General features: G+C 37.1%; 2 protein-coding genes across 2 annotated transcripts; one reads left to right on the plus strand and one right to left on the minus strand.

Moving 5' to 3' along the window:
* Window positions 1-2,368: 2,368 nt before the first annotated feature.
* LOC114698380 (keratin-associated protein 13-1-like) lies at window positions 2,369-3,134 on the plus strand. The gene has a single exon (XM_028877036.2). The coding sequence runs from the start codon at window positions 2,369-2,371 to the stop codon at window positions 2,879-2,881; it is 513 nt and encodes a 170-aa protein (XP_028732869.1). The 3' UTR covers window positions 2,882-3,134.
* An 18,982-nt stretch (window positions 3,135-22,116) lies between these two features.
* LOC114698381 (keratin-associated protein 13-1-like) lies at window positions 22,117-22,926 on the minus strand. Its single transcript, XM_028877037.2, is given in 2 exon segments — window positions 22,117-22,508; window positions 22,511-22,926. Coding segments are annotated over 2 exon segments (522 nt in total). The 5' UTR covers window positions 22,893-22,926; the 3' UTR covers window positions 22,117-22,368.
* Window positions 22,927-22,932: the final 6 nt, after the last annotated feature.

The following is a 22,932-nucleotide window of genomic DNA, read 5'->3' on the forward strand; positions in this document are numbered from 1 at the left end:
CTCTCCTCATATAACAATGTACACTTCTAAGAGTAAAAATGAAATAAGGATGCTTTTAAAATTATCACTTAATTTTAGTGGATGAAAGAATGTGTTGATGCATCAGTTTTATGCATAGCAATGCAATTGTTTTAAATCATTCTCACCCATACCAATAGTGTTTTTTTATACCTAAGCCTAAAGAAGAAATGAAACAGTTTTAAGCCATAGCAAATAACACACCATAGTGGAAAAAAAAAATATCACTTAGGGTAAGCTAAAATCAACTTCCTATTAGACACAGCAAGTTTTTCAAAAGCATAATTCCAACAATAGATTTCACAGTCTGGTCTAGAATCCTAATAAAGCTTTCCAAAGGCTTACGACTGTTGTCCAAGTGATAATCAAGGCCATATATCTTGATAACAGATTGAAAATCCTATGAGGAAGTTCATTTGTGATTGTGATAAATATATTTTTCCAGTCAAATAGCACCATTCTAACAATTAACATGGAAATTAGTAAGTGTGAAAAAGTGTGTATCCCAAGTAACTTTGGGGACCAAGGTCTTCCATAGCTTGTGAACACCACTTTCACCCCTGTCTGTCCTGTCATTATTAATAAGTCTTGGTTTCATTGGCTTTTAATTTATAATTTGAATATGTGGTGGTACTTTAGGTCAATTTTCATGTTTAGGTATAAAAGACATTGCATTCCTGTGAATAGATATGATTTAAAACAAAAAATATGCATGAAATTGAGCATCAACATGTCCTTTCATCTGCTAATATTAATCAATCATTTTGGTTTTTTTTTTTTTTGGTTTTTCGAGACAGGGTTTCTCTGTGTAGCTTTGCGCCTTTCCTGGAACTCACTTGGTAGCCCAGGCTGGCCTCGAACTCACAGATATCCGCCTGGCTCTGCCTCCTGAGTGCTGGGATTAAAGGCGTGCGCCACCACCGCCCGGCTAATCAATCATTTTTCAAACCAGTCTTTCTACATTATTTTTCCTCTTAGAAGTATACTTCAGTATGCATGAGAACAACAGAGATGGGCTTAGTAGATAATATTTAGATGTGGTCTGCACGCAGCTTCCAAAATAAAACTCTGAGGTTTTACAAATAAGCAAACAGTTGAAATACTCTTCTTTCTCAACCCTGTTTGAAATGTTGAAGACTAAATACGTATCAGAATTCTTTGCTATTTACCAAAAATCATTTTTATTTTCAAAGCTGTATAAGATTAGATGTGTTGAGACTTCCTGAACTTTTTTTCTCCAGAATCTCCCCTAAGACAGAGCTCAACAAAAAGAAAACTCCCCAAGAGCCACACAGCCTCTTGGTGTTTGCTTAGGGTATGCGATCTGCACCCTGTGTTTAAATACACTGTTTAGTTGCCATAATAATCTCCTTGGAATCCTTTATTTTTCCCCAGACTCACAGCATGGGTTCACGTCATACAACCCAAGGTTTCTACAGAACGCACAGCGTGGAGGACAGTAGTCAATGGAACTTCATGTGCTTTAAATTGTTAACACGGACGAGTCCATGCTGGCACAAACTCAGATGAGAACCCTGTATCACCTCAGGCCACATGTCAGACACACAGGATATGAAATGGTTTACTTCTGTCATTTCTTTGACTCTATTCACGAGTCAAAATGCCCTGTACTTGTGACTCTGCCTCTGTGTTGTCTTTGCTCTAACCACAGCTTCAAGCACTTCTCTCTCTCTCTCTCTCTCTCTCTCTCTCTCTCTCTCTCTCTCTCTCTCTCTCTCTCTCTCTCTCTCTCTTTCTCTCTCCATTTAGGTTCAATCTCATTCAATTTACTTTGCTCATTCTCTGCCATAGCCAGTGGAGGCGAAGTACATGGGAAATGCTACACACCCACAAAGAAGAGTATTGAAGAATGATAAATGGTGGTGAAAGCTGAGGTTATCTTCAGTAGGTTTCAAAGGGAACCAAAGTGATGCTTCCAATTCATTAGCAAAAAGAAGGGCAAATCTCTCTCATCACTAACTGTGGAAGAAAAGTGTGTTCTTCGGAACATTCTGACAAACACATAAAAATCAGGCCAGGAGGAAAAGGAGGGATTTTTCTGGATGCAATGAATAAGCATCAGTGTAAAACAGTCATAGCATCTATGACATAGCAATAGCTCATTGTCTTAACTATAAGAAAATTGCAACACCCATAAATACACTGTTTAGAAAACTATTCACATGCAATTGCACATTTGTAAACCAGGAAGCACACAGATGCATCAAGGATGAGACTGTTGGGTACCACACCTGTTGCTGAGAGTATATAAACCCAGCTCTCCACAGCATGACATTCAAACTCAGAATCCTCCCAGGTACATCCAGCTGAACTCACATCTCCTCTCAACATGACCTACAACTGCTGCTCTGGAAACTTCTCCTCCCACTCTCTCAGGCACTGCCTGCCCTCCTCACGTTTCTCCTGTAGTTCTTCCTATCCCAGCAACCTGGTCTACACCACTACCAGCTGCTCTCCCAGCACCTGCCAGCTGGGATCCTCTCTGAACACCAGCTGCCAGGAGACCTGCATTGAGCCCATCAGCTGCCAGAGGTCCTGTGTGGTGTCCAGCCCCTGCCAGAAGCCCTGCTACTACCCCAGGAGCTCCACACCTTGCAGTCCCTGCCAGGGAACATATGCTGGGTGTCTGGGCTTTGGGTCCAGGAGCTGCCGTTCCCTGGGCTATGGATCTAGAAGCTGCTATTCAGTGGGTTGTGGAACCAGTGGCTTCAGAACTCTGAATTGTGGAGTCTCTGGCTTCCCTTCCCTAGGTTATGGGTACAGATTCTGCTACCCAGCATACTTGGCTTCTACTACATTCCAACCTTCTTGTTATAGATCATTCTGTGGCACTGCCTTCTAGAAATTCAACTGTTAAGTCTCTGTATCCTTACAATATCAAAATCAAATCTCTCTGTCCTGTATGCAATGTATTATACTCATCTTCTACGATTACCCTTTTGTCTTTGTACTAACAATTCTTTCATCCTCAACTTCTGTCAGAATCTTAAATTAATGTGTCATTCCATATTATGCCTCAAATTTTGTGCTATTGATACTCTACTATTTGGTGTTCATTCAAACCTATTTGAAAACTGAAATTTTAATCCAATAAATTTGTGCAGTCTGAAACCTCAATGTATCGTTCATACTTTTATTACATTGTTTATATGTTTGCATTTATGAATATCTGGGACTTAATTAAAGATCAAAACCTTTACACAACTTGAGTTTGAGAGAAAATACTTTGGTTTTGGGCATGTCTCTTTTTTGTAGTAGTCAATAACTGGAAGATTGTAATTTGAAAGCAAATAAGGTTCATAAAAGTGAGCATTGCTTACGACTGAAGTATATGATGAAAAGTTATTCATCAAAACTATATTGCTATATAATTTATGGGGTTATATATATTTTTAGAGAAAAACTATTTAGGGGAATATGACTTTTCAACCATGAGAAAAGTCAGCTTCAAAGACTCTCAAGATAGACACTTTCTATTTAAAATGCTTCTATTTAAAATGCATTTCTGCCACCCAGATTTTAGACACTATTTCTGCCCATTTTCTCAAACATTTGAAAGGAGAATGGCAATGATCTTAGGTGGTAATAACTGGGCCCAGGAATCAAGGCAACTTCCTTATGCTTCTCCAACTCAACTTCACCCAACCTAGAAACACTAATGAACAGTATTTATTCATTTGTTTTAGTCTGATTGTCAAAGTCAAAGATTCAGGTATAGTTCATTTGAAATAAGAGTCAGGTAAAGAAAGCTGACCCAAAGCAATAGTCTATACTCCATTAGTACATCAACTTGGTTTAGCAAATAGTCATGGTCTCATGGAACAGACCAGAGCTGACCAGGGGCAGGCTCACACAGGCTACAATTTTAGGGCTGCAGAAGTCATGACCCAAAGGAATAGGTCAGGGCTGAGCCGGGGCAGTGATTCTACAGCAATACACTAGAAGTCATGGGCTGGGGGACAGGATTAAGGTACTCAGACTTCAGGAGTTCCACAGCAGGAGTTGGAGCAAGGAAAAGTAGGGATCGTATCATAGATGCCTCAGCATAGAACATTCAGATCTGGAAAGCAAAGGAGAGTGTCTGCCTATGGACCTCACCCACCCAACATATTGCTGTGTTGGGACAAGTTTTCATTGTAAATTTGGTAATATTCACTTCATAAAATTAGCTAGATCTGTGTGTTGTTATTTTCAACAAAATCTCAATTGTTCCACTTTGCTAGTAAGACTTGGGAGCCGGATGCTGTGGTGAAAACCTGCTAGCTCAGAGAGGCAAAGAAAGCAGCTGACCTTCCTCCTCTACTGATGTCCCCCCCAAAAGTATTTTCTCCTACCTCCTATGCTGTCTAAAACAACACCTCTCCAATTCAATATCCCTCCCTTCTGCTTTCCGTGTGTCTCTTTATCTGTCCTTCTGACTCCCTCTTACTCTCTATGGTTATTTTCTGTCAACTGGTTGCTTTTTCTACCTCTTGTCCTATATAGTGTCATTTTTATTTAATCCTGTTTGCAATAAGCAAAAAAGCTCTTGGATTAAAGGTGTGTGTCATGTCTGAGCCACACCACAACTAGAAACATCTTTTCCCAGTTAATAAAACAACCTCAGAGTTCACAGTGTGATCAAATATGCCACAACATTTCCCCCTTTTTGTCTAAATAAAAAAGGAAAAGTTTTAACTCAAACAAAGTAAAACTATTTACAATAATGAAGCTATTCCTGTCGAGCTTTCCACAATGTTCACCTTGGTTGTATTTGGCAGTTTTAGGATTGAGTATTTCTGAGTTCAAAGTACTGTAAAACATTCATGACAGTCTCATATCAATTCAGAAATTTAAATGTCCTGAGTAGTGTGTAGTCCAAAGCTGATTGTTTGGTGGTGTTTGCCAGTTTAGTGGCAATCCTGATTAGGTAGAACACAGTACTCAACATCAAGTGGTTGTCCAGCAGGAAGGGGCAACCACTAGGACAAGATGGTAGTGTGGGTGCAAGTGCTAATCTGGGACTCCAAGTTGGGATTCCAGGTTGATCAGCTGGAGGTGGTTGATACTACTTAAGCAACATATTCTTTTTCTTGGAATATGTTCCCTTGGTAATCTGTTCTCTTTCTTTAGATGTTTCACTTGTGCAGTGGTCTCTGGTTCTTTTCCCCTAAATCTGGGGAATTCCTTTCTTTGACAGGTGTAGTCACAAGATTTCCTGTGTCCTGGCCTGCTGGAAGTCAGGACAAATCTCTCCCACTTGAGTGCCCCAAGTAAACACACAGAGGCTTACATTAATTATAACTGCATGGCCATGGCTCAAGGCTTTTGCTAGCTAGCTCTTAGATCTTAAATTAGCCTATAACTATTAATCTATGTATCATCACATTTTCCATGGCTTTACTTACGTCCCATTACATGTTGCTCCTTAGGCAGCTGGCAGGCATCTCCTGACAGCCTTCCTCTTCCCAGAATTCTCCTTGACTGCCTATCCCACCTACACTTCCTATCTGGCTCCTGGCCAATCAGTGTTTATTAAACCAGTGTACAAAAGCATTATCCCACAGCAGACAGGTTATATTTTTCCTAGGGCAAATGATTTTGGCAACAGAAAAAAAGTATTATCTTTCAATTAAAAAGTTCTTCTGAAAATTTTAAAACTAAAAATAGCTTAAATATGTATGGACAAATGTACCTATATTCGCCTTTCTCTTTATATATATGATTTCAAGGTTTAAGCGTATTTATTTTTAGATCAAAAAGGAATTCACTTTGAATTGCAGCTTGCCTTTTGCAAGTAGATTTAAAATTTAAATCAGTGTAATTCTTTTGAGCCTGTCTCTGCCTCCCTTGTTGTTGGGATTAAAGGTGTGAGCAACTGCCTGCCTATTGATTCCTTATAATAGTAATTCTCATAGGATTGTCCTGGTTTAATTTGGTTATCCATTTTCCCTTATTTTTTAGTGTTAGGGTAAAATTTCAACTTTTTCCAGTGTTTAGTCTATCACTCTTCTTGATTTATTTTGAATTTGTTCCCTGGAAAATTTTAATATTCTAGTCCTAATTAAACGTGAGGCTACTTTATCTACTATTTCATTATTTTCAGACACTATGTGCATTGGGTAGCCATTCCAGCTTTGATCTAGAAGTTCCAACCCCCACTGAGGCTTAGGTAACTGTCACACCTACAAAGCAGGGCCAAGAGAGGACCCTGAAGACCCGAGATTCGGATTCGCTGGCTCTCTTGGTTCCTGGACCCTGGACGCTGAAGGTAAACCAAGCAAAGTTCTCCAGAGAACAACACTGGACTGCGCCACACCTTTCCCAGACCCCTGTAAACTATCCCTTCACTTGTAAGTTACCCACAAAATAAAACTCCCTTTTAACTACGTGGAGTGACCTTAATAATTTCACCAATACTTTGTGTGTGTTGCTTATATGAGCTACATAAAATTTGATGTCTTTGCTAAATTTTGCTAGAATGTGACATTTCCATTCATGCTTCCCATGACCAGATATCTTTGTCATTTTTCTGCCAGAAAAAAGTTTTCCATTTTGATGACCATATACCTATACCATTGCACATGCCATGAATTGGAGAAAATAGAGATTTTTCCTTTTGCTTTCCTATTTGTTTGTCTTATAGCCAAAAGTGCTGCTCTTAGTTCAGTGTGTTTTGCTGATTTTGTGGTTCCTTTCTCAGTACTTTCCATTCCATCCTCTGGTCTATAGGCTGCCACTTTCCATAAGTTTTGGTTCTATTAGTGGTTGATGAATCATCAGTAAAACATGCACTAGCCAAATGTGACCATTTTATTGGTCTCCACAGTCCAATAAGTGTCTCTTTTGGGGGAGGGATGAGTGATTTAGGGATGGGGATTATAGGCAACTGAGCTATTTCCTCAATGTTTGGTGCTGGGAGGCACAGCCCCCTTTGCTATCACATCTTGGTGACAAAAGAATTCAGAGAGGTTCGTGTTCCACTGTAATATCTTTCCTTCTGTGGCTAAGCCTGTGAAGGATTCTGTCTAAGAACAGATCCAATCCATCATTGTAAGGGCACTCAATAACCATTGGGTGGTTGGCAATGGCTGAGTATAAGGTCCTCCATGTCTTATCTCAAAGAGAGAATATTTTTGTTATCCATATATGGAAAGCATTTGCAATTGAAACCCACAGGCAAATGTTGGTAGATTCCTTTTGGCTTTATGCAATGTCCATAGTTGGCTATTCACCAATAATTATGATATCCATAATTAGGGTATCATGTGGTTCAATATTGGTCAAGGTTGCATGCACTAAGAGCTTACAGCAGTCACAAAAGTTGTTATTTGTTCCTGTCCTCAGTGGAAGTTTGTTGCCTTTCTAGTAACCCTGTAAGAAGGTTTTTATAATAATCTGTAAATGTGGTGTGTGATTTCTCTAGTGTGCAAACATACCAATTAGGAGCTGTATCTGAGTTTTGTCCCTGGGTAGTGGGATTAAAGGCATGCCTCACCACCGTCTTGTTCACTGTAACTCTAGAATTTAGAAAACAACTAATTTATAGAGGTCTACCTGTCTCTGATGGCATTAAAGTCGTGGTCTATCATACCCTGCTCAAATATCTTATCTTAGCTCTAAATCACTCCAACCTTAGAGATTTAGACAACAAGTTTGAACTGTAGTAACCCTTTGAATTTACTTAAAATATTTTAAATTTCTTAACTGTGTTTTTAATAGCAAACAACAAAAATATGCTTTTTGTTAAAGAAGAAAACTCAAGAGACGATGTCCAAGATGGCATGGGCCATGTGGCAATCTACAGTGTAATATTCTAACATGGAATTAAGACACATGGTTTAAGAAAACCCATTTGTTATTTCATGGCAGTAAGGTTAGTAGTGTGCCTTTGGTAAATTATCATTTGAAAACATAATTTTTTATGATTATTTTTTCATGCCTGATCAAATGAAAGGCATTTGTTAGTCTTTATAAGTTAGTTTCAAGCGTGGCGGTCTGGGAGGGGGGGACTGGACCTGCCTGGACTGAGTCTATCAGGTCGATCCCGGTCCTCGGGGGAGACCTTGATCTGGAGGAGGTGGGAATGGGGGGTGGGCTGGGGGGAGGGGAGGGGGGCGGGGAGAGCATGGGAATCTGTGGCTATTATGTGGAACTGAATGGTGTTGTAAAATAAATAAATAAATAAATAAATAAATAAATAAATAAATAAATAAAAAATAAGTTAGTTTCAATTGAATGACCAAGCTGTCTGATAAACTATTACCTTCTCTATGTTTTTCTATGCATGTACAACCCTGACCAATAATGAAACAGAGGCTACCCTAATAATGGATATCATGAGGTCTCTCCTGTTCAAATCTAATCTTTATCACTCTTGATTGTTTTCACAGCTTTTCTTCTACTTTGCAAACAAAGGCAAAACATCTTCCCCACATAACACATATCTTGGTTTCCATTTTGAGGTCAATGTTTAAAATATACAGGATGATTCATTTCAGAAGTTTTTTTTCTATTATCCAATCTCTCCCCAAAACTCTTGTTACTTTCTTGTTATCACTTAAAACATTTTAAGTTAATAAAGCATCGTGCAATCTATTTCTGGGTGTCTTAATTATCCCTTTCTGTTTATTAAGCATATCTTTTAGAGTTCACCTTTTTCTGTAACTGTTTGTTCTATAGAGTTGGGTGGTATACCTATAATATGCTTTAATTTATAAAATAAAAAAAAAAACATTTCCTTCACTAGAGACTTTTGCTGGAGCACTGTCAGCAAGCATAATTTGTACAGTTATCTCCATAATAGCCAAAATTTCTAATAAATATGTAATTACAGAATCAGCCTTTTCAGAAATTAAAGCTGTTGCCGATTGAAATCTTGAATAGGCATCTATGGTATGGTACACATACTTTAATTTTACTAACTCTGCAAAATGAAACTCAATCTTTTGCCAAATTTCATATCTTTCTGTACCTATTGGGTTACTTCCTGAAGGTAATTGTGTTTGGTTATACAAAAAACAAGTAGGAAATTTCCTTGTTTTGTTGCCAAGTAAGACAAAAATCTTCTTTATACATTTGATGTTAACATGGGGTTTTTATGAAATTCTGAGGCTTCTAGCACATTCCCTATTAATAGCTTATCAATTTCATCATTACCTTGTATTAGAGGGACTGGTAGACATATATGGGTTCTGAAATTTGTTATATACAATGGATGATTTCTATTTCTGATTACTTAGAGTTGAATAAATAGATAAGTTAATTCTGAATCATTTGTAATAAATTCAGCATTTCAATATGTAAAAGAGCTCTTTCTGCATATTGAGAGTCAGTAACTATATTAAGAGATTCAGGAAATTCTAATAATACCATAAGAATGGCATTCAGCTCTGATTTTAAACTGAATTATAAGGGATTTTTGCAACTTTACTTATTTTTCCTGGCTTATAGCCTGCCTTTTCCTCATTTATTTGCATCAGTATATAATGTAGGATCTGCAGAAATTGGTGTCCCTTTTACTATATCAGGTAGAATATAATTAGTTCTTTTTATAAATTTTTGGGATATTTGTTGCTAATTTCTCCCAAAAAATTATTGCAAGTTCTTTGTACCAATGTTCATTTTCTGCCCATAACAAGGCCATTTCAGCATTAGTAAAGGGAACCACAGTTTCTGTTTGGTCTATTTCTGCTAAATGAAGAAGTCTCATTTTTCTTTTCATTTTTCTATACAGGTCTTTATTTTTTTATTCTGTTTGTGTGATAAAAATATCCATTCTAAGATATTATCTTTTCTCTGAATAAAAATTCCTGCAAAAGAATAAGTAGATGGTGAAATAACTAAAATATAATCAAGCTTTGGGTCCAGGTGATCCACAGGTTCATCCTATAATTTCTATTCTATCAGGATCAATTCTTGCTCAGCCTCAGCTGACTAATTTCTTTTACTACTTATATCCTTATCATCTTATAAGGTTTGAAATAAATTACTTTGCTCTTGAGTAGTTAATCTAATTGTGGACCTTAGCCATTTAATATCTCCTAGCAATTTTTGAAAATAAGAGTTCATTATTGATCTCTTCTGATTTGTGCTTTCTGTAGTCAAATTATATGTAAGCCTATTTTATATCCTACATAATTGATAGAGTCTCATCTTTCTATTTTTTTCAGGAGCAATTTGCAATGCCCAGCAAGGCAAAATTCTTTTTACTTTATTGAACATTTTTCCCCAAAGTATCTGTATCTGAATAAGCTAGTAATATATCATCCATATAATGATAAATTTCAGATTGAGGAAACTGTTTATGAAATATTTCTTAGGGTTATTTTACAAAGTATTGACACAAAGTGGAGCTATTTAACATTCCTAGTGGAAGAACTTTCCCCTGATACCTTTTAACAGGTTGAGCATTATTAATAGTAGGCAATGGGAAGGCAAATTTTTCCTGCATCCTGTTCTTATAAAGGTATAGTAAAAAGCAGTCTTTTAAACCAATCACTATAATAGACCATAATTTCGGTAACAAAGAAGGCAAGAGAATTCCAGGCTGTAAAGAACTCATTTGCTGAATCATCTTATTTATGACTCTCAAATCTCCATTTTCCAGATTTCTTTTTAATAACACATATATGAGAATACCAAGGACTAGTTGATTCTTCAACATGTTAAACATTTAGCTGGGCCTGTACCAGCTGTTCTAGTGCCTATAATTTTCTGGTGTCAAAGGCCATTTTTCCACCCACAGTTTTGCCATTTAACTACATTCAAGGTAAAGTGGCTGGTACTTTTGAAAGACCAACATCAGTTTTGCTCTGCTTATGTACAATCTGAACAGACTGTGATTGCTCTTGATAATACTTTTTAAAATTTGATCAGAAGCATTCTTTATTTTATGGTTTGTGTCTGAGATTTAGGAATGTTAATCTGTGCTTTCCATGGTTGCAATAAATCACATCTCCATAAATTCATGTTAGTCATGTATGGCTTTAAATTTCCTATCTGTCCTTCTGCCCTATACATTCAAGTAATCTTGCACTGGGTTTTACCTGAGTTAAAGTTCCAATCCCTGGAAGATTAATGCTTACCCTATAAAGAGGCCCAATCTGGATGCTTAGATTTTGGTGAAATTATCATTACAAAAATGCTCCTGTGTCTAAATATATTTCAATTGTAATGCCATTTTTTGTATTTTTTAGCTTTGGTCTCTGATCATTCGTAGCAATTATAATCATAATATTTGTTTTGTGGTTTCTCCTGAATTTTTTTTATCGCTTGAAACTGTCTATTCTTGATTACATCCAGAGCAGTGTTGTTTTTGACAACAGCATTATATCTTTTAATTACTCTGTGGATGAGTTTCTCTGATGCTGATAGGAATGATTGAACCACATTTGATATTGGGGCCTGTGGCAGGCCTCTCACACAGTTTCCAGTGGAAAGGGTTACTTTGACTGTCCCTTGTTGATCTGCATTCATTGGTCCAATGCTAGCCTTTGCCACACCTTTTGTATACTCCAGAAGCCTGGGGCCTTCTAGTTGGATTATCACTAGAAAAACACATTGTCTCTGGAAATGCCTTGCCTACAATCCCTTTTCAAATGACCTTGCTACCACAATTAAAATATCTGACATTTTTTTCTTAAAACTTTTAGAAATTACTTCTTCTATCAGAATAGCATCATCAACATGAGATCCAGTATCAGAAGTATTTCTAATACATTCATCTATTGGTGCTGATCTTGCCTTTAAAGGCTCAATCACCCCTTTGCATTCTGAATTAGCATTTTCAAAAGCCAAAGAATCAACTAATATTTTTCTGTCTTCTGGATCTGGTATTATTCTATTTACAGATGAATCAATCTTTTCCAACTATCAGGGAAGGCTTCTTTTGGCCCTTGTACAATTCTGGTAAATAATTCAGACCTCTTAATTCTTCAACCTTGTCTTAAGATTTAAAGGTGCTAAACCACATATGGTCAAGGTGTGATCACAAAATTCAAGCTGCCTTTGTTACTCACCATATTGACCTTCACCTAGAAACTGATCTTAGGAAATAGTAATATCTCCAGCTCTAATCTGTTGTTCTATGATCCTAGCTTCCTCTTTACACCATGTTCACCATTTTAACTGAGGACCAGTTTCCAATATTGCTATTGCCAAATTTTTTCCAGTGTTGGGGAAAAATTCTGTTCTGAGTTGCCCATGATTTTGATATCTGTTTCACATAGGGTGAATGCATACCATATAAAATGACTACTTCCTTAAATCTCCTCAAATCTAATATTTTTAAAGGATTCCATTTAACTTCTATATGACCTCAGGGGTGCCTATAATCTGCTGGCACTTCCTATATAGTAAGTGGATAATATAAGGTTGGTTTTCTAACAACCTTGGGCTGCCCCTCTTCAGTTTCCTCATGTGGTAGTAGGTTCTTATAAAAATTCCTCTGTCTGTGTCTAAGTGCTTTTCTTATTTTCATTTATAAGTTTTTCTAAGGCTTGTATCTTATCAATCCATCTTTCTTACTCAGCAAAAACAAACTAAACAAACAAACAAACAAACAAACAAAAAACCCCACTATGGCTACTAAGGATAAATTATAAACTACCAAACTGATAATAATTATATTTGACATTATGTCACTTATCTCAGTTATGTCATTTATCTTTTCATTCTCTGCTTCTATTTTCACACCATCTAAAGTAGCATTTTATGGGGCCTTAACACTCTGTATTATAATATTTCCCATCCTTAACATGGGAAAGCATTTTTCTTTTAAGTTTACTTAACTCTCTCCTTGAGGACTTCCCAGGGGTCTTACCAAATCTGATGGCTTCTTAGTTTGTCCACAGCTGGTGTGATTTATCTGTTTATTTGGTCATGCCATTCATTGGAGTGCCATGTTGTCTTTAACAAAATGTCAGTCAGCTGGCTTTACCAATAAAGATTTGGGAGCCAGATGCTGTGGTGAAAACCTGTTCAGGCAGAGAAAGCATCTGGCTGACCTTCTTCTTCCTCCAACATCCCAGAAAAGGAGCTTTCTCTGGCCTCCTACATTGTCTCAAATAAAACTCCTCCAATGCAATGTCCATCCCTTCTATGTCTTGTGTGTCTTTCTACTCATCCTCCTGACTCCCTCTTACTCTTTATGGCTACTTCTTGTCAAGTGGTTGCTTGCTTTACTTTCTGACCTATACTATATTAATTTTATTTAATCCTGTTTACAACAGGCAGAGAGTTCTTGGATTACAGGTGTGTGTTAAAGCTGAGACACACCACAACTAGAAACAGGTTTTTTTTTTCCAGTAAATAATGCAATCTTAGAGTTCACAATGTGATAAAATATTCTGCAACAGTTTTTTTTTGTGTGTGTGTGTGTGTGTGTGTTTGTGTGTATGTTAGAATTTCAATATTCTCTTGATGAAGTTCCTTTAATGAGTATGGAGAACTTCATCTTCTAAAAAGTTTTAGTTACTAAAGTTGATTTTATCAGCTGGGAGGTTATCTACAACTGCTTATTTCACAGGTCTATATCTTGATATACTGGTTTCCATCCTTTTACCTTAATAGTGTATCTACTGCTAATGGCAAGAAGCATTTTCTAGAGCCATAAAAATGATGGATTTTGTGTTTTTTTAATTCAATTGGCTAGTTAGCAACATTCTCTTTGAAAAATTGAGACCATTGAGTTATACCTGGAAGTTTTGTATTTTTTATCATTTTGGGGGTTTTTGGTGGGGGAGGGGTGGGTGTCTCTGTACTTATGATCTACTCATTTGCTATTGCTTATTAATTGCCAATGTACCTTTGAGTGTGTTCATCCTTCTCCCCAGTCCAAATATTTTCTTCTAGTATGCTTTGTAGAACAGGCTTAGTGATCATAAATTGCTTTATTCTGCTATTGCAGATAATTTTTACTTTTCTTTTAATTTAATAGATAGTTTTTCTGGGTGTAACAGTATGAGTTGGCAGGTTTTTTTTCTCTTTTAGAACTATAAATTGGGTTACATATTTCTAAGGACTTATGACCTTAAAGGTTTCTATCTAACAATCATGTATTTAATGAGCCTTCCTTTGTCTTCTACAGGTTTTAATATACTTTCATTATTCTGTGTTTTCAGTGTCTTACTGATGTCTTGTGGTGCTTCTCTGCTTATCCTGCAAATGTGACATTCAATAGCCCTCTTGTACCTGTATAGATATCTCCTTATTTATATTTAAAAGAATTTCTATTAGTAGTCTCCTATTCTATGAATATAATTTGAATGTTCTTCCCTCCTGTCTGGTTCCAAAGCTCTTCTGTGTTCCATTTATATCCTTTTTAAAATTTATAATTGAAGTTTACTGGATGAACCATTTCCTACTGTTTGCCACCCAGCCCTGGCATTATATTTTCCGCATGTTCTATTCTTTTAATGAGACTTTCCACTGAGGTTTTTATGTAACTTACTGAGTTTTTTCCCCAGCATCATTTCAGTTTAGGTTTTCTTTAGCAATTTCATTTCTTTATTAAATCCTGCTTTCATATTTGGAATTGAATTTCTCATTTCACCCAGCTATTTGCTTTTTTATTCTCAGAGTATATCTATGTCTTTGTTCAGTTGTTTCAACATAGCTAAAATCATTACTCTGAATTCTGTGTCTGGAATTTTTCCAGGCTTTTCTCATTAGGAAATTGGTGATATTATGTGGGTTTTGCTTCTGCATGGGAACTTAAGCATCTAGAACACTTTGTTGGATACCTTTTTTATTTCCTTTTTTTAAAGAATTTATTATTCATATGAGAGTCTACTAGTGCCTGCACTAATTCAATAAATGCAAGAGAAGTTGAAATAGCTCAGTTATTTCATTTAATCACAATAGAACAAATAGGCTAGTTGCCAACAATCATAGAAACTACAGAAAGTATACAAACTGAAGGAGAGTATACAATACACTATTATATGATTCTTGTGATACTGAAGAAACCAATACAAAAAAATTCCTAGTATCACATTAAAACGAAAACACAACATGCCAACATCTTTGGAACACAAAGAAGGACATGTTAAAAATAAAATTTATATCACTAAGTGTCTACTTCATAATTTTGAACAATTTAAAACTAATAGCTTATGAATATACCTTACATTTTTAGAAACACCAAGAAAAGAACTAAACCAAAATGTAGTATATTGAAAGATAATTAAAATCGGGAAAAATTATGTAGAAAAAAAGAAACAGAACCACAAAATTCAATAAAAACGTAAGTTAGTTCTTTAATAAAACAAAGAAAATTAACAGACTTAGCTAATCTAAGCAAAATAAAAAGAGAGAACACACAAGTAAATACAATTAGAATTGAAAAAGGAGACATTTCAACAAATACCAGTAAGACTCTAAAACAAACTGAGCACAAAAATATAGGACACAATGCTCTATATTACTGCACTGGAAAATCTAAAAGTTAAAGAATTTATAGGTACACATGACATATCAAAATTAAACCAGGAAGAAATAAATGATTTTAAAAGTTCTATAACCATCAATGAGATTAAGGCTGTAAAAAAACTTCCTCAAACAAAAAAGGCACAAGACTAAATAAATTTATCACAGAATTTTACCAGAACAGTAAATAAGTATTAACATGAATATTACTTAAACTGTTTATGAAATGGAAAGGGGCTGAAGGTTACAGAATTCTTTTTATGAAACCAGTTTTACCCTGACATCCTAATCAGAAAAAGTCACAACAATAAACAAGATTACAGACCAATGTGTCTGATGAATGTAGATGAAAATACTCTTAACAAAATACTGGAAAATCAAATTCAATATTATATCAAAAAGATCATGAACAAGTTGGCTTCATTCCAAAAATGTGGGGCTGGTTCAACAAACCTACATCAATAAACATTATTGCACACAATTGCACACAAATGTGGAAATAATATGTGAACATCAATAGATTCAGAAATTGCCTTTGGAATAACACAACTTTCCTTTACGATAAACATCGTGAAGAAGTTAGAGATGTGGGAGTTGATGTCAACATAATTGAAGCTCACATATGACAAGTTCATAGCCAACATATTTAATGGAAAGAGAAAGAGAGCATTCACTAAGGTCAGGAAAAGAGAAAGGTGTCCATCCCTTCACTCCCATTCAACATAGTGTTTACAGTCTTACAGTGAAAATAAAATAAAAATTAATAAAATGATTCAACAAAGAAAACAAGAAGTCAGTCTATCCCGATATTCAGGTAATATGATTCTACACATAAGAGACACCCAAGATTCTATAAAAAAGAACCCTTAGAACTAAGAAGTAATTTCAGAAAAGTGGCAAAATAAACAACATGTGCCTATCAATAGCCTTCCTATATACCCATCACAGAACACACTAAAAATGTATCAAGTAACCAATCTTGTTCACAGTAACAGAAATATACTTCATAATCAACATAAATAAGGAAATGAAGGACTCTACAATGAAAACTTTAACACAATAAGAATATAAATTATTTGTCCCTGTGCTTTATCCAACCTTGGTTTACCAAATGAATGGAAACACATGAACTATGAACCAAAGGCTGAGGGGCCCCCAACTGGATCAGGCCCTCTGAATAGGTGAGATAGTTGATTGGCTTGATCTGTATGGGAGGCATTTAGGCAGTGGTACCGGGTCCTGTGTTCATTGCATGAGTTGGCTGTTTGAAACCTGGGGCTTATGCAGGGACACTTGGCTCAGTCTGGGAGGAGGGGACTGGACCTGCCTGGACTGAGTCTACCAGGTTGATCTCAGTCCTCAGGGGAGGTTTTGCCCTGGAGGAGGTGGGGATGGGAGGTGGGCTGGGGGGAAGGGGAGAGGGACAGGAGCGGGGAGAACGAGGGAATCCGTGGCTGATATGTAGACCTGAATGGTATTGTAAAATAAAATAAAAGGGAAAAAAGAATATAAATTAAAGAAGACTCTAGAAGATGAAAAGAATTTCCATGCACATGGATTAGAAGCAACCAACCATCTTGTGAAAATGGCATTCCTTCCAAAATTAATCTACAAATTCAATGAAATCATAACCAAAATTCTAGCTCCATTCTTTATAGATATAGACAAATCAATATGAAAATTTATGCAGAGATATAACTAAGAAAAGCCAAAGTAACTTTGAGCATACTCAATTTCAAATTATACCATCAAGATATAACATTAAAAACAGCCTGACATTGGCATAAAAAACTACAAAGATTAATAAAAAAATGAAAAAGAGTAGAAGATACAATTTGTGATGTAAACCGCCACCTGAGTTTTACAGAAGCAACAATACATTGGAGCAAAGTCAGCATCTTCAACAAGTGGTGCTTGAAATCCTGCACTTCGACTTGCAGAAGAATGTAAACAGAACCCTCTACCTCACCCTGCACAAAATCCAACTTCCAATGGATGAAGAACTCCAGCATATGGCCTGACTCTGAAACTGTTGGATAAAGTAGGGAGTGGGTTTTAAACTTACATGTACAGGTATGGACTTTCAGAACTCTCAAAACAAGAAATACACATGGCTAGCTAAAATTAAACATCAACAACAACAACTGTTCAATATAGATAACAATCAGGGAAATACAGCTTTGAATCACTTTAAGATTCTATCTTACCCCATTCAGAATTGGTAGGATCAAGAATACAAATGACCATGAATGTACCCTTGTAGATGTATTGAAAGACAACCATTATACACTGATGGTGGTAGTGTCAACTTATACAATCATTGTGGGAATTGGTCAGGAGATTTCTGTAGCAGGAATCTTAACAGGTCTTATTAATAAAAACAAATCCAGGGCCAGGTATTGGGGTCAACGCTGGAAGATCCGAGAAGCAGAACAAGCCACAGATAACCTCACCTTGCCAGTTCCTCAGCTGATCCTGTTTCCTCAGACTGGAAGTCCCTGAGTCCTTATCCAGAATAAATCTCAGCTGAACTGTTGCTAAAAGCCAAAAGCTTAACCAGCTCTTGTTCCTGGTCCTCACGCCTTATATACCTTTCTGCTTTCCACCATCACTCTCTGGGATTAAAAGCTCACTTCCTGGGATTAAAGGTGTGAATCACCATGCCTGGCTGTTTCCAGTGTGGCCTTGAACTCACAGAGATCCAGATGGATCTCTGTTGCCAGAAGGCTAGGATTAAAGGTGTGAGTGCCACCATTTTCTGGCTTCTATGTCTGTTTAGTGGCTGTTCTGTTCTCTGACCCCAGATAAGTTTATTAGGATGTACAATATTTTGGGGAACACAGTATCACCACAGATTTCTCTAAAACTAGAAACAGAAGTAAAACAAAACCTAGCTACAATCATTTCTGGGCATATAGTCAAGAGAATATCCTACAACAGAGATACTTGTACATCCCTATTTCTTCTGGTTCCATTCACAACTTGTAGGAAATCCAATCAAACAAGATGTATATCAAATGATGGGTAAAAATATGGTACTTACACACAGTGGGATGTTAGTCAGCTGTAATTAGAATGAAACCATAAAATGTTGTCCTTCTTTAAAACTGTTGCTGCCTTTTAAGCCATGGCTGTCCTGATCAGCAACTGCAATTCCATTGCTACCAGCAGTGGTTCGGCTGCAAATGCTGCAACCTGAGGGGATTCTGTTTCCTCAGGCACTGACTCTTTCAAAGTTAGGAAGGGAATTTATCTTAATCTCTGTCCCTCTAAACAACTCAAGATTCAAAGGTTGAGGTGGAATTCTGCTCCTCAGAGAGGCTGAATAGCAAGTTGCTCACCTCCTTTCCTGGCTTGCATCTCCCCAAAAGTCCTCTTGCTTCCCCTTGCCCTCCTTAAAAACTCTTCTCCATTGGGCTCCTCCCTACCACTTCCTGTCAGCTAGTTGCTGACTCAGCCTCCTGACCTCAGGTGAATTTTACTTATCAAACAAAGGTAACATGTCTTTGCATCACTAAACAAAGTTTCAGAGCATAAACAAAAGTAACACACATTAAAATGATATTCTATGACAATAAAACATGTGGGTAAGTAGAAGGAAATGGGAACAAATCATATTGGGTGAGATCTCTCTGCCACAAAATTATAATTCACCTATGCTGTCTCACTGATGGAGTCTAGCTTTGAAAATACTGTTTTCTATATTTAACCTAAAGAATACATGGAAGCCAAGATAGTAGAAAGGGGCCACTGGGGTGAATAGCTTAAGTTGGCATGGATAATACAAATAGAGCACGGGAATATCAAAGGTGGCAGAGTTCAGGAATAGAGGGGGTGTGGGGGATGAGTAACCATGACTTCAAAATGCTTAACCAAAATGAAAGGTGTGTGAGAAATCTATAGGAGAACCTAAGATCTTCCAACCCGATTAAACAACTCAATTTGAGGAAATAATAGAACACAGTTCCTGTGTGTTCTCCTAAAGAATAAAAATAGAAGAATTCCTATAAAAGATGGTCATCTATAGTAGTAGGTACAAAGATGTGTTGACAAAGGACTTTGATACACATTTCACTTGTTTTCAATCACTTCATTCACTCATGTCAATAAAATATTTTTTTACTTATATATTTAGAGAAATAAGAAAGACAAACAACAACCACAAAATACCAAACAATGTGAAAGAGAAAAATCAGTAGCCATCTTGAGAGATGCTCCCTCCCCCCCCCACACCTCTAAAGGTATGTGATGACCAGCAGTTTTAGAACTGACTAGAAGTTGAACTCATGGGAAGATGAGGCTGAAACAATAAATCTATATATCCTAGACTTGGTAAAACAGGATATGTGGAGTAATGGACTCAACTGACCAGAAATTGAACTTATGGAAAAATAGGACTGGAACAATAACTCTGAATGTATATATCCTGGGTTCAGCAAAAGCAGGACATAGGGAGTAAAAAATTTATGTCTCTGTAGATCCCCTGAATCCAGTTAACCATCAGTAACCTCAGGCTTATAGTTCAGCCAGTAACTTCAAAGAACTACCTCACCCAAGCCCCCTCATCCAATCCCAAGATATGTAACTCTCTGCATGTAAACCTTTCCTATATAAACCCCTTAAAGTGAGTGCTCAGGGCCATCCTCCTCCACCCCAGGCTTGCTTTGTTATTAAAAAACCTCTGTGTGCTTGCATCATATATTGGCTCTGTGGTGGTCTTGCTTGAGGGTCTTGCCACCTGGGCACAACAAATGAAACTCACTGACTATATGTTCCCATGTCATTAGCAAAAGAAAAATATCAACTGAAGATAAAAACAGCCAGTTTCACTTCAGGGTTGCCAAGTGTTTCAAATACGTATTTAATTTAAGCAATTTGATTTCACAATCAAACCAAGGAACCCTAATAAAGCTCTCCAAAGTTTTTACCACTGTTGTTTCAGTGGTGATAAAAGCCACAAGTACTGATGATGTCATGGTAAATAAAATAAAGTGAGAATCCTGTCATGAAGTACATTTGCAATCATGATAGACATAGTAGTTGGGTAGCATTATTTCCAACCAAGTGGCAACATTCCAGCAAAATGGGAAAATAGAAATTTAATTATATGTATATGTTCCATATACATACATACATATATATATGTATGGATGTATGGATGTATATATATATATATATATGTTCGGTGTGTATGTGTGTGTGTGTGTGTGTGTGTGTGTGTGTGTGTGTGTGTTCCAAATAATGTTGGCAGTCAAAGTTTTCCCTATCTATTGAATCATTGCTTTCGATACTTTCTGTTGCATCCTTGTATTTTTGGTCATTTTTTTTTATATAGAGGCTGTGTATATAACAGTGTATGCCATGGCCTATGTGTGATCATCTGTGATAGCATGCTCCATAGATCAAGGTAATACTAGAGAAAGAATTCTCATTGAACCATTAGATGTGTGAGAAAAAAAAGATTTTGTATTTCAGACGGGAGGGAAATGAAGTACAAAATGGGTCTGAAGTTTGTCAAAGTTTTAGATCAAATCCTGGTATAATTTCTTGAGCTTGCAAAAATATGTATGCAACCCTAGAGCCAAAAGTCTTTGGAGCTTCTGTTATTCCGGAAATCACTTCACATGGACTGATTTACTCTATTACACCTATCTCGTTAGCTTCCTTGGTTTTGTTTGTTTTTATTTGTATTTATTATGGATACATAATACAATATAAACAATACCTGTTTATATCAAATTTTATAAGTAAGGGTCTGCTGTCATTTCTCCTTATAACAGTTATGAGAATCCAGGAAATTATGAACATTAACCAATAAAAGATAAGGTAAGGGAAAAAAATGTCCTTCCCTGTATCATGTATCAGACACAGAAGTAGAAAATTCCAAGCATCTTTACAAATGGCCCAAATGTTTCTAGAATATTGCATTCTGGTGGGTCATTAAAAAATGAATATTTTGAGTGATTTTTTGCCTTTTTGCCTCCTTGAATGCCCATAATATATGTAATCTTAAATCTTTAAGATATTATGACATGTGAATTGCACCCAACTTTTTTGAGACACGGGGTAAGCCTAGTAAATTAAACCTCTTCATAGAAACATTGCTTTTCCCTTTAGTTGATTGGAGTTGAGTCTGAGATGTGGTAGGAGGCTCTTAGCACTTCCTGAACCAAGTTTATTGCCATTGTCCTTACTTGGATGAGGTGCAGGGGTCGTTAGCCAACCATGGGAGGCAGGAAGACTAGCATGTACACCAATACATAAATGTCAGTCTGTCCTGAGAGTTGTTCAAAGCGACTTTCTCCTGACGGAAAATCTACATTCAAATACTAGACTTAACATTTTGCTTATGTACAGACTTCACCTTGTAAATTATGTAACATCTTATTCTTGGTGTTTGCATTTCTGGTTCACATTCTAATTGCTTTGTTTTCCTGGCTTATCAGAAATTCATGTACTTTAATCTCAGCAATTCACACTCTAGTTGAGCCCTGTTGTTTGACAGTCTTCCTAGAATGGACAACTGCCAAATAAAGAAGAGCAAAGTGCTGCAAAATTGCATGTCCCCAAATTCCGCTGGACAGTCATACCGATCCTTCTAAGTCTTCCAAACCATAAGAACCAAGTCTATGAGTGGAGTAATAATAATGTGAACAATACATGAAGATATCAGATTGCACAAATTTATTAGATGAAAATTTTCATTTTCCAAATGTTCTTGGATAGAAAGCAAATAGCATCTGTGTATATCAATAGTACAGAGAGTAAGGCATAATTTCGGGTGACCCACTGATCTCAAAATCTTCTGGAATCTGGAGAAGAAAGAAGCTGTTAATGGAAAGATGATATGATATCAGTAGGGCTTAAGCAGGAAAACAGCAGCTTTAGAGCATGGACTTTGACATAGGTGAACATGAAGAATTAACAGCTGATTCCATAGAGGCCTGATCCACAGATTGGTCTGAAACAAGGTTGACAGGAACGAGAGACCAAGTAACTTGGGTAGCAATATCTGTACCCATAACCCAGGGAAGGGAAGCCAGAGACTCCACAATTCAGAGTCTGAAGCCACTGGTTCCACAACCCACTGAATAGCAGCTTCTAGATCCATAGCCCAGGGAACGGCAGCTCCTGGATCCAAAGCCCAGAGACCCAGCATATGTCCCCTGGCAGGGACTGCAAGGTATGGAGCTCCTGGGGTAGTAGCAGGGCTTCTGGCAGGGGCTGGACACCACACAGGACCTCTGGCAGCTGATGGGCTCAATGCAGGTCTCCTGACAGCTGGTGTTCAGAGAGGATCCCAGCTGGCAGGTGCTGGGAGAGCAGCTGGTAGTGGTGTAGACCAGGTTGCTGGGGTAGGAAGAACCACAGGAGACACGTGAGGAGGGCAGGCAGTGCCCGAGGGAGCGGGAAGAGAAGTTTCCAGAGCAGCAGCTGTAGGCCATGTTGAGAGGAGATGTGAGTTCAGCTGGATGTACCTGGGAG

Source organism: Peromyscus leucopus, chromosome 12 (genome assembly GCF_004664715.2).
Source record: "Peromyscus leucopus breed LL Stock chromosome 12, UCI_PerLeu_2.1, whole genome shotgun sequence".
Taxonomy (NCBI): domain Eukaryota; kingdom Metazoa; phylum Chordata; class Mammalia; order Rodentia; family Cricetidae; genus Peromyscus; species Peromyscus leucopus.

What these genes read in the sequence shown, in the direction of transcription:
- LOC114698380 (XM_028877036.2), top strand. Translation starts at nt 2,369, where the DNA reads ATGACCTACAACTGCTGCTCTGGAAACTTCTCCTCCCACTCTCTCAGG.